The following is an 18,990-nucleotide window of genomic DNA, read 5'->3' as shown; positions in this document are numbered from 1 at the left end:
GTTCAACGTCAACATTAACATTGCGGAGAATAAAGACTTAGCGCAGTAATTTCGGCAAAAAAATTAATGTAATGTTTTTTAATAAAATAATTACGCAGTTATTATCGTTTTGAAAATAATTACGGATCTATTGCACAATGTGACATCACTTTTAGGCGTCACATGTGACGCCCCAATGGGGCGTCTCTCATGAGGTGTTGCACGTGTCATATTTTTTCCAAAAATAATAATAATTTAATCATAAAACTTCTGAAGGTCATAACTTTTAACTCGGGTATCCAATTCAGGTAATTCTTTTTTGATTCCACATAAATTTTTGAGATCTACGCAATGACATCTCATTTGATATATTTTATTTCTCACAAACATAATTTAAATTTAAATCAGATAATCCTTCTTCCTTAGAGATTTAGAATATTTATTTAATTATTTCCTTTATTAATACAGATTTTTCAAATTGATTTTTGAGTTTAAATCACAAATCAAATCTTTATTTTATTTTTCTCATTAATAATAATTGTTACTTTTAATTTAAATCACAAACCAAATTTTTTCTGTAATAAAAATAAATTTTTTTATTTTTTAAATTAAATGACACATCAAATCTTGATTTATTTTTTATATTAAATCACAAACGCAGAACTCAGAGGTTTCTGAATTTAAAAATGTGACATGTGTCAACACCTGACACGTTATCAATCACGTCTAAATTGAGTTTCAATCAAGAGGCAATCACGCCTAATTTAGGTAATTTTATTTTTGAAAAACATTCATAAGCCATCATTAATTTTAGACCACGAGTAATACCCCAGAAGCTTATAGCATTAATCATTAATTTCAAAAATAATATCCTTCTTCCTTAGAGATTTAGAATATTTATTTAATTATTTTCTTTATTTCTACAGATTTTTCAAATTGATTTTGTAGTTTAAATCACAAATCAAATCTTTATTTTGTTTTCCTTATTAATAATAATTTTTATTTTATTTTTAATTTAAATCACAAACCAAATTTTTGTTATAATAACAAAATTTATTATAAAAAAATTTTAAATCACAAATCAAAATGTTATTTATTTTTTTATATTAAATCACAAATCCAGAACTCAGAGGCTTCTGAGTTTAACCGCTCTTATAATACCATTTTTACAAATTAAGATTGTGTTTGTGAGTAATAAAATATTTCAAATGAGATGTCATTGCGTAGATCTCGAAAAGTTATATGGAATCAAAAAAAGAATTACCTGATTTGGATACCCGAATCAAAAGTTATGACCTTCAGAAGTTTTATGATTAAATTATTTTTTTTTTGGAAAAAAATTATGACACGTGTCAACACCTCATGAGAGACGCCTCATTGGGGCGTCTCCCTCTAAATGAGGCGTCACATGTGACGCTCAAAAGGAGCGTCACATTGTGCAATAGATCCGTAATTATTCTCAAAACTGTAATAAAGACATAATTATTTTATATAAAATCATTAAATTAATTTTTTTCCCATTAATTTCCCTAAAAAAGAACCTCAGCTAATGGTAATAATAATCTAGCGGACACAGACTAGGAAAATGGGGATATAGTGAATAATACACATGTAAATCTTGCTCAATTTTATCCAACTAAATAGCATGTAAAAAGTCAGGATCAGTCTTGGCAATCGACAAGGATAACGCTGATGTCCTAGATAACTTATTAAATATATATAGCAACCAGCAATGGCTTTCATGATTCTCCTCATCATGTAACAAATGTTCAATATAACTAGATTAGGAAGGAAAAAGAAATTAAAATAAAAGCATAATCCTAGATTTAATGTGGGATTTTGGTTCACATGGAACTTTTTCACCTCCTACTATATCCACCATCTATCAAATTCTGCCTTTTCAGCTTTCGCGTTAATTTGATTCATCATCTCGTCCCCGCACTGCATATCAGTATAAACAACCCAATAAATAATAAATAATCTTAATCCACCAACTGAAAACAAAAATGCAATAAAGAAAGCATTAGTGCTTTAAAGTTTTGGGTTGAAATAATTCTTTCAACATTACCTCTTTGACAAGCCAATGCACACTGTCCTGGAAAAATAATTGTTGCCCACAACGGCGAACGTAACAAAATACATATTGGTCGAGTGTTGGTTTCACGAATGGAGTATTAAGAACCCTCCAAGCACCTTCGTTGAGGGAATACAACTCCACCTTAGGAGGAGCCTTGAAGTCGCGAGTGTAACACATATGTACCACCTTGAAATCTTTCTTCTTGGAATCAAACCCAAATCCATACCCCAAACCAAGATCGAATCCATACTCCAAACAAAGATTGAGATCTCTGCCTGAGTTATACAATGTTTGGGAGATTGGGAGTTGGAGGTGTCTCCGTATCAGAGGGTTAAAGAGGATGTAATTCATGTTGGAATCACGTCCAGGTTGGTAGGAATTGAGGCAAACGAGGCCGTTGACAGCGCCCACAAACCTGGATACATCTTTAACTTTAGGAATTGAAAACAAGCATTCGATATTTGGTGGGGACTGGGAGCATAGAAAACCCTGATACAGTGAGGTCTTGACAAGGAAGAGAGGAGGAGGAGTGTGTGCTGCTTGATGATACGAGGAAACGAAGCTGTGGCTTTTTATCAATAAGTTCCAAGATTTGCACACTGCCATACATTTTCCAATGCTTTTTGGCGGTAGGCGATGGAGGATTTCCTCCACTATACCTTCCGGAACAAAATCAGACATTGCGATGACGTTGCTGGTGGCTGGCTTTGATGATGATGACTGATGAGGAGAGTACTCTTCAGTCTTCTCCTCTGTGACAAACGCCCCCTGTTTATTCTCCTTAACATGCTTTCTATTATGTTCCCATCTTTTTTTTCTTTTTCTTGTAATGATGGACCAACCTATTTATAACATAAGATAGTTAGCTTACGTGAAAAAAGAAACTAATAAATCCCATTATTATATGAGAAAAAAAAACTAGAACCCGTAGATTGAAAAAACCCATAACATTAAAAACTAATTGGGTAAAAGCCCGTATTATTGGCTCATCTAAAATATATTGCCTTTTTTAAAAAAATTACTAATTTATCTTATTTTTGAATTATATATTTATTTTTTTAAAGTCGACCTCTACTTGTTCAAGTAAATATCAAAAGAAGAGCTTACCAAATTTTTTTTTTTATCAAAAGAAGATTACATTGATTAAATTGACATTAAATTAATATTATTTTATTAGGTTAAATAATATTTAAAATTATAAACAATTATTAATTGTCTGATCTAATTTTTAATTTTTTTTAAAAATATAAAAAAAATCAAATTATTATGATTATTTGATTAATAAGTTTTTTACGAATAAGAAAAAAATCAATATATTATTATATTATCATTTTTTAATTTACAATGATTTTGAAATATGATTCTCGTATATACAGATATATTTTGAAATCTCTATAAATTTAATAATGTTAAATATATTATTAGCAATGATCATTTGCCTATTGAATATTTTCCTTTTACTTTTTTTGCAATTACTGCAGATAAGTTATCTGCCGTAAGCTTATCTGCAGTAAGCCCAATACGATGTCTTTTTTGAACAGAAATAATGGTGTTTTTATAATTTTAATTTATTTCAGGAATATAATAATCTTTATATTTATAATTTTTTAAGATTTTAATACCAAAATGACATCGTTTTGGAAATAAATGCAGATAATTTATCTGCATCAACTGCATAAATATTTTTCCCTTATTTAAAACAAATCCTATCCACTATATTCTTTTTTTGCTGTCGTATAATTAAGGGGAAAAAATAAAAATTATATTATTACTTTTGAATTTTCAAGGATTAGGAAATGTAATTCTCATTTATATTGTGATATTTTGAAATCTCTCTAAATTTAAAAATATCAAATTTATTATTGACAATGATAATTTAACTATTAATGTTTTCATTTTCTGTCCTCAAAATTCAATGTCCTCAAATTTGTTTGGTAAATAAGGAAGGAAAAAGTAAAATCAATATTCATTAATAATATTAATATGGTTATACGATAATATTTCAAAGCTCTTATAAATTTAAAAATATCAAATTTATTATTGATAATAATAATAATAATAATAATAATAATATTATTATTATTGATTCTTCTTTTTCTTTCCGTATTATCCTGATATGATATTGATTTCTTCTTTTTTTACCTTATTATAGAAAATATGATATTGATTTTCTTTTTCTTTCTTTATTTGCTCAGTTCAATGCCTTATTTATTCAAATAAATATCAAACGGTGAGTAGCATCACGCTACATATATAATTTGACTTTATTGCGAGGCCCAGTTGGTTAACTTTGATCCAACAGAGGAAGATTGATACATAATTTATAAAGTATGACAAATTGATACATTAATTTAAAAGCGTACAATTTGGTTAAACAACCTAAATTACTCAACATAAAAATTAGAAATATATTAAAGATATATATTTTAACCAGATTATAAAGCAACGGGTCAAGCTTCCCATTTTAATATCATGAAATCATTAATATTTGATGCAGGTAAAAAAATTAAATTATTATAATTAAATAAAAAATAAAAAATTGTAGTAATTTGAATTTTTTTCCACTAAATAATGCAAAAATAAAATAAAATGATAACCCTTCCTCTAAGTCCACCTTGCACATGATAAGATTAGGGGAGTGGATCCTCTTAGGTTAAAATTTCACATGACTTGATCATGTGAAATTTTTGTCTCTATCTCTTTTTTCATTAATGATAATTGGACCCCACTTATTTAATGCATGTGAAAAGGAAAATATACACAAAAATTTCACATAATCAGATCATGTAAAATTTTATTACGAGAGTATCCATTCTCTAAAATTAGAATGTTTAGGACCCTCTTGAATTATTGATGTTTGTAAGTGTTTCTATTGTTTTTCAGGGTAGCCGACACAAGATGATGAGCAAAACTATTACAAACCAAACATTGGGACCAAACTTATCAAACCAACTCATAAATGTTGAAAAGAAATAAAATAAAACAACATAGAAAATGTTTTCGCAGTTATAGAAATAGGAGGGTAGAAAAATTCGAGGGAGAATCTTGGGTTGTAATGCGTGATCTATTCTCTGAGTTCCTGTCATTTGGAACTCTTGTTTAGAGCAAGTTATTTCTTACCCATCAACACCAATATTTGACATCTCCGTTAAAAGTATTAGTGAAAAAGTAGATGAAGGAGAATGATTTGAGCTCATCAACAATTAGTTGCGTTGATATTAGTATACCAAAATATTTGTTCATACATTTTTATATATATTCATGCATGTTTTTGTAAACTGAAATTGATGGAATCAAAATAATATTTATTATTTTTCATTAAATCATCTCAATTACTAATAAGAGAAAATACTAAATATTGTTATTTTTATTCATTCATATTCATTTTTGTGAATTAATATGCACACGCGTTATTAAATATATCAGTTTAGATTATGTGACGCATGGATGATCTACATGCGATATTGTATTCATAAACATTTTTTTTTTCATTTTACATATCTGTCACATACCTTTCCATTTCACACAATTTTTGTTTAGAATATTCTATTATCTCTTGGTATATGGTTGACACGATGATGATAATAATAATTATAATGAGATATATTTTTCTTATGTTGTAGGAAAAGAATTACTTTATGTTGTAAAAACAAAAGTATAAATGGGACCCACATGTGAGAGGAGAGAGAAAAAAAAAGTGGTGGGACTCAACCTCTTTTTGTGTGTAGGAGAGATGTTTATCTCATGTAAAATGAGATAAACATAACCCAATTATAATAATACAAGAACCACAAGAGAGACGTTAACAAACAGTCCTTCTTTTATTTCACTAATCGCAATAAAAAATTAAAATTTTGAGGTCACCAAGAAGCCATGACCGCACAACAACCATAACCGTAACTCCCTTCTCTTGTAGTAAGAACAAATTAGCTATACTTATATAAGTTCTCATAAGTCATAATCTCTTTCTTCCGAGTTCAATCCGCAAAACTTGAAAACACACACTTTGTGCATTGTGAACTGAAAAATGCTAATCCTTCCCATGCATTCTCTTTCCTCCTTTCCTTCTCTCGCCTCTCTCCGGTTTCAACCTCAAAACCGAACTGCTTCCCGCCGCTGCTCCGTCAGATGCGCGGCCGCCTCCTACGGCGGCGAAGCCGATACGTTCACGGCGAAGTCCGGCTACTTGTTCGAGCTGAGCGCGACGGAGGCGGATTCTCTGGCGGAGTATAGAATATCGAAAATTGCGGCCATTTATTACAGAAAGCCTCTGGTTGTGGCTCGACGCTTGCTCCAGACCGGGTTCGCTTTCGGCAAGTGGTTCGGTCTTCGCTACCTAGACACTCTCTTTGACCGCTCTGATGAAATGTTTGAGGTTTCGGAATTTTCTCTCGGTTTCTTTTTTTTTTTTTTTTTTTTATGGTGAATTAAGGTTTGGTGATTTTGTAGGTTTGGAGGAAATAGTTTCTCTATTATTCGGGTAGAAAATTTTGAAATTTTTACAGAAAATGATTTATTATTATCTTTAGAGTACACCATTTTGGAGGAAGTTGTTTACGTTATTGGATTAGAGAATTTTTGAAGAAAAGGGTTGTAATTGTTAGCGGGGAGTGTTTTTGAGATCTATGAAAGAATTGATTACTCAATGTCAAGAGTGGATAATCTTCATTGCTGTTTGCAATGAAGTGAACAAAACGTGTATTTTATTTTTTTATTGTTGTTTGGTTTTGCAGGTTAGAGCTGCTGAGCTAAGGAGGATATTGGTGGAACTTGGGCCGGTATGTCATCCTGGATTATTTTATATTAGTCTTGAACATTTTTATTTTTATTTTTTTTATGCCTTTTGTCGTTGAACTTGGTGTTTTTTATCTTTGTATTGAGTAATGATAAGGGTCATTGATGTTATTCATTCACAGATATGTTGTAAAATGGGTTAGACTGGTTAACGTTGATTTGCCCCCTGGAATGTAGGTGAAAATTTCAGAAATAAGTTTAAATTTTTAATTAAAAATTCGACTTCCAAAATTTGCACCCCCAACTTTTTAAAAGGGTACCAAATTGATCATTACCATAATTCCCCGCTCATATGTTTTTTGTTTTTCTTGTCCTATTTCCTGTCCCTATTTTTATTTATGTTTTTAGTTTCCTTCTGTGCCTTATATGTATTCTTTTTTTCTTTCTAGCTTGTTGAATAGCTGGGGAGAGAATGAATCAATGTTTCAATTCCTAGATATTGGTCCTCTGAACACGTAGGTCTTTCTGATCATGTGGGTGTTTAGTCAAACCTGATACATTTGAATTTTTCTCAGTGGATCCAGTGCTAATAGAATCAGAGTTAAACGAACCTTCATGCTCACCACATTCAAACCTAAGTGTTGGTTCAACCCAAAATGAGAAACTTGATTCAATCCTAAGTGTCGGTTCAACCCCAAATGCAAAACGTGAATTAGATTCATAAAAGTACCTTTCATTTCTCATTTTCATCATATTTACACTCAGTTCATTCAGTTGTTTCATAACAACATCAGTCTGGGTACTCATCTCAGAATGCATTTCACTTATCTCACGCCGAATATGACTCATTTCAACTTTAACTTCTGCTATCTCCAAATCAAAATTTACCAAGTGTTCATTGATACCTGTTAGAGATATATAAAATCATTAATATAGCCTCACCTAACAGCTTAAGCTTTTGAGTTGAATTGATTCTTTACATGGTATCAGAGCCTCGGTGTCACGGGTTCGATCCTCACTGCCCCCCATTTAGTTAATAATTAATTAAGTCTTGTGGAGTTTCTTAACACAAGTAGTGAGTTTGTGCATTGTCCACCCTTCAAGCCAAGTGGGCTCTCGTGTGAGGGGATGTGTTATAGATATATAAACCATTAATATAACCTTATCTAACAGCTTAAGCTTTTGGATTGAATTGGTTCTTTATAATACCAGAAATGTCATCACAAAATTGGATGTTGAGTTGTTCTTTCAACTCAATCGCAAATGGAGGCTTCATTGAGACTTGCACGATACCTCTGGTTTGTTACCTTCCTGGTGTGTTCTGATGAGCTATCTAATACCACTCCTCAACAGTCTTATCAAATATGGCAGGGACGATTAAAATTCAAAAAAGTCTTTAATATTACAGTCATGAACTAATTGTCCTAAAAGTTTAATCTGTTAGGTGATGAGACATGAATGATTTTATATTATATCTCTAACATGCCCCTTCATGTAATAATTCCTTGGGCTTGAAGCATGGATAATGCACCAACATCTACCTTGTGCTGAAATTCGATATTTTTATTAGAAGAGTGGACCTCTAGACCACTTGGTTCATAAAGGCTATGATATCATGTCATGAACCAATTCTCCCAAAGCTTCAAACCGAAAGGGCTCTTGCTTGAGGTGGTTCATGACAATTATTAAGAAAGGACATTATAGATACTGGATCATATATATGATAATTTACTTTAGTCATGGTTTTTGTTGAATCATCATGCCTGTAAACTAAAATATGTGATATAATTAATTGTTATTGTCTATAAATGGTTGATTTGGTAAATTGCTGTTTTATATTGCAGGCATATATCAAAATTGCCCAGGCTATATCATCACGTGCTGTAAGTTCTTGATTCTCTGTTACATTATTAAACTGGGTCTTCATGTTTTTGTTTGATTCTGGTCATTTATGATCCTTCTTCTATGGCTTTCATATGTCAATTGTCTCCTAGAAGAAGAGTTTAGGTGAAGGCGAACAGAAAACTGTAATTCACTTGTTGGCGATAAAGCTTGTTTTGCTCTTCCATCCTCGATACACTGTTTAAGCATACATACAACATCAGCAACATTCATACTTCCTTTTCATTTTATCCTTGTTGAAAACTATATAAAACATAAACATCATTCAGGAGGCCATTTTTTCTTGTTTGGGTACATTGTCAGTTTTCCTTAAGGATACCCCGGAAGGCAACGGGGAAAAAAATAAAGAAATAAAAGAACTGAATTTTAGTAGAACATTTAGAGTGCCATATTTCCAAATATTTGTATTTTAAACCTTCTCCATCTTGAATCAAATGTCCTAAACACAAAGACATGAAAATATTCATAATTTGATTTCTGATCCGGTGTTAAATTTGATTGATATTTGGGTATATGATTCGAGGGTGTTCCATTCTGTTAACTATTTAAATATTGTATTCTAAATCTTTTCTCACTTGTGTTTTAGAGTTCATGTGCAGTTTCAAAGAAATTGTGTTACATGGGTTGGCAATGCCTGAATGTGTTACGTTGAAATGTAACTTTTTTCTTATTTTCTGTTTAGATTAGACCACTTTAATTTACAGTAACTGTAATGAGGATATGCAATTTCCCACAAATTGTCCTTGTAGGATTTGATACCTCCATCATATCTAAATGAGCTCTCACTGCTGCAAGATCGAATAAGTCCATTTTCCACTGAAATTGCTTTCAGTATGATAGAACAAGAACTTGGTTTATCTTTGGATGAAATTTTCTCAGAGATTTCACCGGAGCCTGTAGCTGCTGCATCCCTTGGGCAGGTTTGTATATTTGGTCATATTGTTGTATTTATCTTGCTGATGATTGCAAAGTTTCTGAGAGGACATGTCTATATTTTTTAATTTTAAATTTATCACCTGAAAATTGGAACTTCTGTTAGGTTTATCAAGCTAGGCTTCGAAAAACAGGACAGGTTGTCGCTGTTAAAGTGCAAAGACCAGGAGTTCAAGCAGCAATTTCCCTTGACATATTGATATTGCGTTTTGTGGTAGGATTGATAAGGAGAGCAGGCAAACTTAATACTGATCTTCAGGTGATGTTGTAGTATGTGACTAAAATTTAATTTCTGCAACTTCAGAATTTAGAATATATATTAGCACCCAAATGTTTTTCATTGCCCCTGTTAGACTAATCATATGTAATCATATTCTGATTGTATTAGGTCTGGGCCTTTCATATAAGCCCATTAGAGTCTTTATGTATTGTAACTCTCTGAATTAGATCAATACACAACATATTATTTTATATTCAAGTTGGTACCAGAGCTCTTTCGTTCTGGGGACCCTCGCTTCCGCTTAGAAACCTTGTTTTTGCTTTAATACCTAAGCCCACTGCTTAGGAGTCCTCTTTCTTGCCGTGCGTCCTTCCGGCAAGCCATCTAGGGTTGTAAACAACCTCTGAGTAATTTTTCCAAACGCGTCAGCACCTCCGACGGCCACCGGAACCACCGCCCGCCACCAGAATCACTGTTCAGGCCACCAGAGACTTTTTTCGGCGACTTTTCCAACCAAACTTCACGCGATCAGGACCGTCTCTTCCCGGCGACCAGGTATGTGGAGGTCCGGTCAGCAACGCCCCTCCCACGCGCTCTCACACGCCTCCAAGCTCCTCTGCGCGTGGGCCTCACGCGCCACCTTCTACCGGCGCGTGAGCCCTTTTCCAGCGGCTTTTTTCGGCCGTCTTGGACAGAGAAGCTCGCCTTCTCCTGCTCTTTCTGGATCTGTGGTTGTTTTGGTGTGGGTCTGACTTTTTGCGCGCACCCCTTCTTGATCGGTGATCAGGTTCTTTCCTATTTACTCGGTTTATATCTTTCTGAATTCTTATTATGGCAGCAGATGGTTCTGTTCATTCGGAGGTCAATTCTCCACCTCCTCCTGTCAAAAATTCTCCCAATATCTTCTCTACCAATGTTGGGTCCATTACCTCTTCAAAATTGAAGGGTTCTGTTAATTACAAGAACTGGGCCACCTCTGTTCGAGTTTGGTTCTTTTGACAAGGACATGGGAGCCACCTCACGACTAAGTCTACTGATGTCCCTAAGGAGAAAAAGTCTGATTGGGAAAAGATCGACAACCAGCTTCTGAGCATCCTTTGGCAATCTATTGATCCAGTTGTCTTGGACATCTTCTATTCGTTTCAAACTTGTACTGAAGTGTGGCAGGAAGCAAAAAACCTCTATACTAATGATGTTCAGCAGCTCTATTTCATCATCTCTCAGTTTATGGAACTGAGCAAATCATCCGACATTCAGATGGAGACATATGTTGGCAAGAGTCGATCTTTGATGCAGGCATATTTGGATACGTTGCCTTACCCTACTGATGCTACTGCATATCGGAAACAGGTGGAACGCCTCTTTATGGTTGCCACACTGTCTGGCCTCCCTGAAGAATATGATAATGTCCGGATACTATCTTGACTAGTGGGGAGCCTGATCTTTCAATGACGTATCAGCGTCTTCTCAATCTGAATAAGAAATCTGCTCCTGCATCATATTTTGCTGTTGATTCTACTGCTCTAGTTTCCCGTACTGACTTTCGCGGGAACATTGGAGGTGGACGTGATCGTGGTAAAGGCCCGGGAGGACGTGGTCCAGGAGCCCCAGGAGGACGTGGTCCAGAAGCCCCAGTCGGACGTGGTCAGCGACCTCGTTGTAATTACTGTCAGCAACTTGGTCATTATGAGGAACGTTGCTACACAAAGTACCCTCACTTGCGACCTTCTTATGCTGTTAATATAGCTCAATCGGATTCTGCTTCAAATGGTACAGTCTCTCTCTCCTCTGAAGACTATGCAGCATTCCAAACTCTTCTCAGAAAGGTCTCTCCTCAGTCTCAGGCCTCTGCTTCAGAAACTGGTAATCCCGTTGCTTGTGTTTCTCATTCTGCATCACTTGGCCCTTGGATATTTGAGTCAGGTGCTACTGATCACCTCTGTGGTAATAAGGAACTCTTTTCATCCCTTACATATTCTGATAACTTACCCTTTTTTACCCTTGCTGATGGCACTAAGGCTCCTGTTCAAGGAATTGGACAAATCTGTCCAACCTCCTCATTGACCTTAACATCTGTCTATTATATTCCTAACATCCCTTACAATTTAATATCTGTTAGTAAATTGATCAACTCTCTTAACTGTATTGTCACTTTCTCAAATCATTCTGTTTCTGTGCAGGACCCGGGTACGGGGAAGACAATTGGAGTGGGCCGTGAGTCACGGGGTCTGTTCTACCTGGTTGTGTCGAGTCCTTCTGTTGCTTGTTCTCTCACAGAATCTCCACAACTCATTCACAGTCGCCTCGGGCATCCTAGTCTTTCCAAGTTACAGAAGATGGTTCCTCTTTTGTCCAGTCTTCAGACTTTAGATTGTCAGTCATGTCAGCAAGGAAAGCACATACGCTCTTCCTTCGCTAATCGAGTCAATAAACGAGCTGATGCTCTTTTTTCAATTATTCATTCAGATATTTGGGGTCCTAGTCGTAGTGTGTCTGTTTTAGGTTTTCGGTATTTTGTTACCTTTATTGATGATTTTTCTCGTTGTACTTGAATCTATTTAATGAAAAACCGTTCTGAGTTGTTTTCTATTTATCAAAAATTTTCTACTGAAATTCATACTCAATTTGGTGCCTCTATTCGTATTTTACGTAGTGATAATGCTAAGGAATATGTTTCTGTGGACTTTTCTAATTTCTTAGCCAAACAGGGTACTTTACACCAAACTACTTGTCCTCACACTCCACAACAAAATGAAGTAGCTGAACGTAAGAATAGACACCTCATTGAGACTGCACGGACTCTTCTTATTCACATGCATGTTCCTCTTTACTTCTGGGCCGATGCAGTCCTTGCCCCTTCTTTTCTCATCAACCGTATGCCTTCATCTGTGCTTGATAATGACATTCCTTATCACTTATTGCTTCCATATGTTCCTCTCTATCCTCTATCCCCACATGTCTTTGGTTGTACTTGTTTTGTTCATAACATCCAAAGCTTTTAAATGTATTTTTCTTGGTTATTCTCGTCTTCAAAAGGGTTATCGTTGTTATTCTCAAGATCTTAAGCGGTACTTAGTTTCCGCTGCTGTCACTTTTCTTGATCAACAACCCATTCATTCTATCCCATCTCATCTGTGATAATCAAGCTGCGCTACATATATCCTCTAATCCTGTCTTTCATAAGAGGACCAAACATATAGAGATTGATTGTCACTTCATTTGAGAAAAGATTCAATCAGGAGAAATCAAGACTGCTTTCGTCAACTCCTCTGATCAACTAGCGGATGTCTTCACTAAAGCTCTTAGAGGACCTCAGGTTCAATACATTTGTAACAAGCTTGGTGCTCACAACATATACGCACCAGCTTGAGGGGGAGTGTTAGAATATATTAGATATGATTAGATATGATTAGTCTGATTAGATATGATTAGTCTGATTAGATATGATTAGAGTCTGTAATTATTCTAATTGTATTAGGTCTGGGCCTTTCATATAAGCCCATTAGAGTTTCTATATATTGTAACTCTCTGAATTAGATCAATACACAACATATTATTTTATATTCAAGTGCCCCTAATGCCTTTTAGCTTCAAGACTGGTTGATGTGGAATTATTTACTTTTCTATGAACTCCCAGTAATAAGGGGGCATAATAAAGGCTTTAATGTTTCTACAGTGAATGTAGATAAGTTATCTATATTCGCTTCTAAAACGACGTCATTTTAGGTTGAAAAATTAAAAAATTAAAAAATTATAATGAAAAAGTCTATTATAAACCCTGAAATAAATTATAATTACAAAAATACCTTGATTTCCGCCTCAAAACGACGTCGTTTTAGGCTCAATGTAGATAACTCTGTAGATAAGTTATCTACATTGACCATAGAAAAAGCAAACCCCATAATAAATATTGCCCATATCATACACACTCGGTGTCATATCCATCCATCTTTGTATTTATCTGTGTGCATGTGCATTCTGCAGTTCCATATTGTATCAGTTTGTTGATCATGGCCTTGTATATATGCAGGCAGTTGTTGATGAGTGGGCATCAAGTCTTTTCCGGGTATGCATTAGTTTTCTTATATTTTCACCACAACTATGTGTTGTAAATATTTGTTATTTTATTATTATTATTGTTGTAAATATTTGTTATTTTATTATTATTATTAGTATTTGTTGTATTGGGCCAAGCCCATTAGGTCAAGAATTAGGTCAAGTATTAGGGTTTTCATTCTCTATAAATAGAGACCTCTTTGTACAGATTATTTACACAATTCAATAATATTTCAAATACCCTTTTCTTTCAAGTTGGTATAAGAGCTCTCGATCCTGAGGGCTCTGCTTCCGCGCCTACGAAACCTTTTTATTCTTTTTTACGTCTCTCGCTGCCATCAGCCGCCACCGGAATTTTTTTTTCCGGGAACCTCTTGGACCGAGAAGACCATTCCTTCAGTGTTCCTCTTTCTTTTTTCTTGTCTATTACACAAGAAGGAAAAAACGTTCACAGAATCAACTTTCAAAGCTTAGAACCACCGTACAGAACCTGTTCATCGCGATTGGACCCTTTTTTCCGGCGGATTCTTCACTCCGAACAGCCACAGAAACCATCGCGCTCGCCGGACGACCTTTGCCTGAAAAACCCAGCACCATCGGAGGTCAGACGCGCCTCCACGCGCCACCCTTGTCTCTGCGCGTGAATCCCACGCGCCGCCAGCTTCACCGGCGCGTGACGGTGGTTATCGGCCGCGGACCACCACGGTTCTGATCGCCTCTCCAAGCCGGCTCTGGATCTGTGCTCTCCACTTTGATCGGACATCGTTTGGTATTTTTTCCGAATTTCTTGGCTTCTTGGAGTTTGTTCTTTCACCAATTTCTTGCCTCCGACCAGATCTGACGTTGTTTGGTATTTGTTCTGGCCACTGTGTTACTGTTTCGGCCGCTGTGTTACTGTTCCAGTCAGATCTGACGTTGTTTAGTATTTGTTTGTGATTTTTTGGCTTCTTGGTGCTATTCTTTGACAAGTTTTGTGCAGTATGGCCTCTTCTCAAAGGAGTTCCTTTACAAAGTTTTCTGATGGTGCAACTTCTGAACCTAAGAGAGATGATCGATGGTGTTCTTATTGTAAAAGAACAGGTCATATAAAGGATCTATGCTTTCGCCTCCATGGAAAGCAATCTGTCTTAGAAAAGATGAATAGCATGCATGGTCAACAACATTTTACTTCCTCTAAAATAAATTCTGCATTTCGTCCAGATGAGTTGGAACGGCTCCGAACCCTCCTTGATTCTTTAAGTAAGCCATCTGATACTAGTACTTTGACTATGACTGGTATGAGCTCCAAAACTTATTCTTTCATTTCTTCATGTAATGATTTTAAACATTCTTGGGTTGTTGATTCTGGTGCTACTGATCATATGGCTTGTTGTGCTGACTCCTTTACTTCTTATCATCCTACCATTGGAACTCATACAATAGCCGTAGCTGATGGCTCTCATACATCAGTTGCGGGTTCTGGTGACATAAACTTACATCAGTCCTTACATCTTAAGGATGTTCTTCATGTTCCTAAACTCTCCACGAATCTTCTTTCGATTCATAAAATTACAAAAGATTTGAATTGTACTGTAACCTTCTATCCTACCCATTGTGTTTTTCAGGATCTCGCCACGGGGAAGACGATTGGTAGTGCTAAAGAGCAAGGTGGGCTGTACTATCTGGTGTCACAATCTCCTGCAAATAAAGTAACATATCACATCTTGATGTCTCATGGTCAATCAACTGCTGATTCTTTGATTTGGCTTCATCATAAGCGCTTAGGTCATCCTCCATTTAGTTTACTCAAATCTTTATTTCCGTCATTGTTTTTGTCTAAGTCTGTTGAGTCTTTTCATTGTGATGTTTGTGAATTTGCTAAGCATCATCGTGTGTCTTTTCCTTCTAGTATTACTAAGAGTGTTGAACCTTTTGATCTTATTCATTCTGATGTTTGGGGTCCCTCTAAAGTCCCTCATGCTTCTGGAAATAGATGGTTTGTTTCTTTTATTGATGATTGCACTCGTGTAACTTGGGTGTACTTAATGCATGAAAAGTCTGAGGTACCACAACTGTTCTTTCAATTTTATAAAATGGTTGAGACCCAGTTTGGTAAAAAAATCAAGAGATTAAGAACAGATAATGGTACTGAATATGTTAATCACAGTTTTTCCCAATTTATAAGAAATAACGGTATGATTCATGAACTTACTTGTGTTGACACCCCCCAACAGAATGGGGTTGCTGAAAGAAAAAATCGCCACCTTCTTGAAGTGGCTCGTGCATTAATGTTTCAGACACATGTACCCAAATACTATTGGGGAGATGCTATTCTTACTGCAGCTTTCTTGATCAACCGTTTACCCACTCGGGTACTTGACCATGTAAGTCCTATTCACTCTATGACTTCTTTTTTCCCTTCTATTCCAATTATGAGTCTTCCTCCACGTGTGTTTGGGTGTGTTGCTTTTGTTCATGTTCATAAACATCATCGCAGTAAGTTGGACCCTAGGGCTATTAAATGTGTTTTTCTTGGTTATGCTCCTGATAAGAAGGGCTACAAGTGCTATCACCCTAGTAGTAGGAAATTTTTTGTTTCTATGGATGTTACATTTCAGGAATCTGAGTCTTTTTTCCAAGGTCCTCATCTTCAGGGGGAGAATCCTTCACCAGAAATCTCATCACCTCCCTTCTTTGAGTTTGAATCTTCAGTGTCTACTCCTTTACCTGTGTCAGTGTATCCTCCTCTTGGTCCTGTTCCTCCTGTGTCTGTTCCTCCTGTGTCTGATCCTCCTGTGAGTAATCCTCCTGTGACTGATTCTCCTGTGATTGATACATCAAGTACACCAGAGATACGGAAGATTATGACACCTGAGTTGGTATATCAAAGAAGGAAACAACCCACATTGCCTCAGCAGCAACCTCAATCGTCTGAACCACTGGTAAGTCCTGAATCTCATATTTCTAATCATGATGTTAATACTTCTGATGACTTACCCATTACTACTGATTCTGATGATTTACCCATTGCTCTTAGAAAAGGAAAAAGAGCTTGTGCCAAGAAATCTTGTCCCTCCTGTCCCTCTTGTACTCAATACCCTATCTCCCATTTTGTTTCCTCTGCTAATCTTTCTGTGCAGCACAAAAGCTTTGTTTCAGCACTAGACTCTATTGCAATCCCAAAATCAGTACATGAAGCCTTGAAAGATGGGAATTGGGCTCAAGCCATGCAAGAGGAAATGAATGCGTTGGAGAAAAATAAAACATGGGAGGTTATTGATAGACCTAATGGAAAGAAAGCAGTAGGGTGCAGATGGGTTTATGCCCTGAAATATAATTCTGATGGAACTCTTGAGAGATACAAGGCTCGATTAGTTGCCAAAGGTTACACTCAAACCTATGGCATTGATTATGAAGAAACATTTGCTCCAGTTGCAAAGATGAATACGGTGAGAGTCTTGTTATCCCTTGCTGCCCATTACAATTGGGATATAAATCAATTTGATGTGAAAAATGCTTTCCTCAATGGTGAGTTAGAAGAAGAAGTCTACATGGAAATCCCGCCTGGTTTTGATTCTGTGAAGGGAGAAAATAAAGTTTGTAGATTAAAAAAGGCCTTGTATGGATTGAAGCAGTCACCTCGTGCCTGGTTTGGAAGGTTTACTAAGGTTATGATGACCTTAGGATACAGACAGAGTCAAGGAGATCACACTCTTTTCTTCAAGCACTCCCATAATGGGAAGCTTACTGTGCTCCTTGTATATGTTGATGATATTATTATCACAGGTGATGATTTTGTAGAAAAACAGATTCTGCAAACACGGCTTGCCTCTGAGTTTGAAGTCAAAGACCTTGGGAAACTGAGATATTTCCTAGGGATAGAAGTAGCTCATTCAAGGAAAGGAATTTTTATTAGCCAGAGGAAATATGTTCTTGATCTTCTCAAAGAAGCAGGAAAGCTCGGGTGTAAACCCTCTAATACTCCTATTGAGCAGAATCACAAGATAGGCTATGAAGAAGAGAGTCCTCCAGTTGATAAAGGACAATATCAACGGCTAGTTGGGAAATTGATATATCTGGCTCATACTAGACTAGATCTAGCTTATGCTGTTAGTGTTGTCAGTCAGTTTATGCACGATCCAAAGGAGAAACACATGCAAGCAGTAGAGAGAATTCTGCAGTATCTTAAAGCTACTCCTGGTAAAGGATTGTTATTCCGACGTGACGGCAATCTCTCTTTAGAAGTTTACACTGATGCTGATTATGCTGGATCCGTGACTGACCGTCGTTCTACCACTGGTTACTGCATGTTTCTTTGCGGTAACTTGGTGACATGGAGAAGTAAGAAACAAGATGTGGTCGCCAGATCAAGTGCAGAAGCTGAATTTCGAGCTATGGCTCAAGGCATTTGTGAGTTACTGTGGCTGAAAATTATACTTGATGATCTCAAAATAAAATGTGAGGGACCTATGAAGCTGCTATGTGACAATAAGTCCGCTATTTGTATAGCTCATAATTCGGTTCAACATGATCGGACTAAACATATTGAGGTCGACCGCCATTTCATCAAAGAGAAACTTGATAGCGGGTTGATTACCACTCCATACATTCCCACTGGGCGTCAATTAGCTGATCTATTGACAAAGGGACTTCCTTCAGACAGATTTGAAGAACTTACTAGCAAGCTGGGAATGATAAATATCTATTCCTCAGCTTGAGGGGGAGTGTTGTAAATATTTGTTATTTTATTATTATTATTAGTATTTGTTGTATTGGGCCAAGCCCATTAGGTTAAGAATTAGGTCAAGTATTAGGGTTTTCATTCTCTATAAATAGAGACTTCTTTGTACAGATTATTTACACAATTCAATAATATTTCAAATACCCTTTTCTTTCAAGTACTGAAGCTGTCAGGGTAAGGATCTGAAAATGATTTTAATAACTCTTCATACACCTCCTCCCTTGAAAGTCCTCAAGACTCTAGGTTTGAAATGAGGATGAAGTATATAAATTATGTGCAACTTTATACTGAATTTTTTGTTACTAGATAACATGGGTGGCAAGGATTGAGCTATATGCCTCTCGGTCTGTTGTGTTCTGAAGCCATGCC

The 18,990-nt window shown here is 35.8% G+C and overlaps 2 protein-coding genes across 2 annotated transcripts; one reads left to right on the top strand and one right to left on the bottom strand.

Annotated features, from left to right (window-relative positions):
- Positions 1 to 1,848: 1,848 nt before the first annotated feature.
- On the bottom strand, positions 1,849 to 2,737 carry LOC133313980 (F-box/kelch-repeat protein At3g23880-like). The gene is made up of 2 exons (XM_061515406.1): positions 2,048 to 2,737; positions 1,849 to 1,920 (listed from the first exon to the last, which is right to left on the bottom strand). Exons 1-2 carry the CDS (start codon positions 2,735 to 2,737, stop codon positions 1,849 to 1,851), a joined length of 762 nt encoding a protein of 253 aa, XP_061371390.1.
- A 3,304-nt stretch (positions 2,738 to 6,041) lies between these two features.
- LOC133313979 (uncharacterized aarF domain-containing protein kinase At1g71810, chloroplastic-like) lies at positions 6,042 to 18,981 on the top strand. Its single transcript, XM_061515405.1, has 9 exons — positions 6,042 to 6,431; positions 6,790 to 6,834; positions 8,635 to 8,673; positions 9,442 to 9,612; positions 9,732 to 9,884; positions 13,876 to 13,911; positions 15,506 to 15,804; positions 18,780 to 18,795; positions 18,928 to 18,981. The coding sequence occupies exons 1-9, from the start codon at positions 6,084 to 6,086 to the stop codon at positions 18,979 to 18,981; spliced, it is 1,161 nt and encodes a 386-aa protein (XP_061371389.1). The 5' UTR covers positions 6,042 to 6,083.
- Positions 18,982 to 18,990: the final 9 nt, after the last annotated feature.

Source organism: Gastrolobium bilobum, unplaced genomic scaffold (genome assembly GCF_033153095.1).
Source record: "Gastrolobium bilobum isolate Gb01-03AN ecotype WA unplaced genomic scaffold, APGP_CSIRO_Gbil_v1 utg35590, whole genome shotgun sequence".
In the NCBI taxonomy this organism is placed as follows: domain Eukaryota; kingdom Viridiplantae; phylum Streptophyta; class Magnoliopsida; order Fabales; family Fabaceae; genus Gastrolobium; species Gastrolobium bilobum.
Note: the sequence above shows the minus strand (reverse complement) of the source record. Positions and strands in the feature narration are given on the sequence as shown.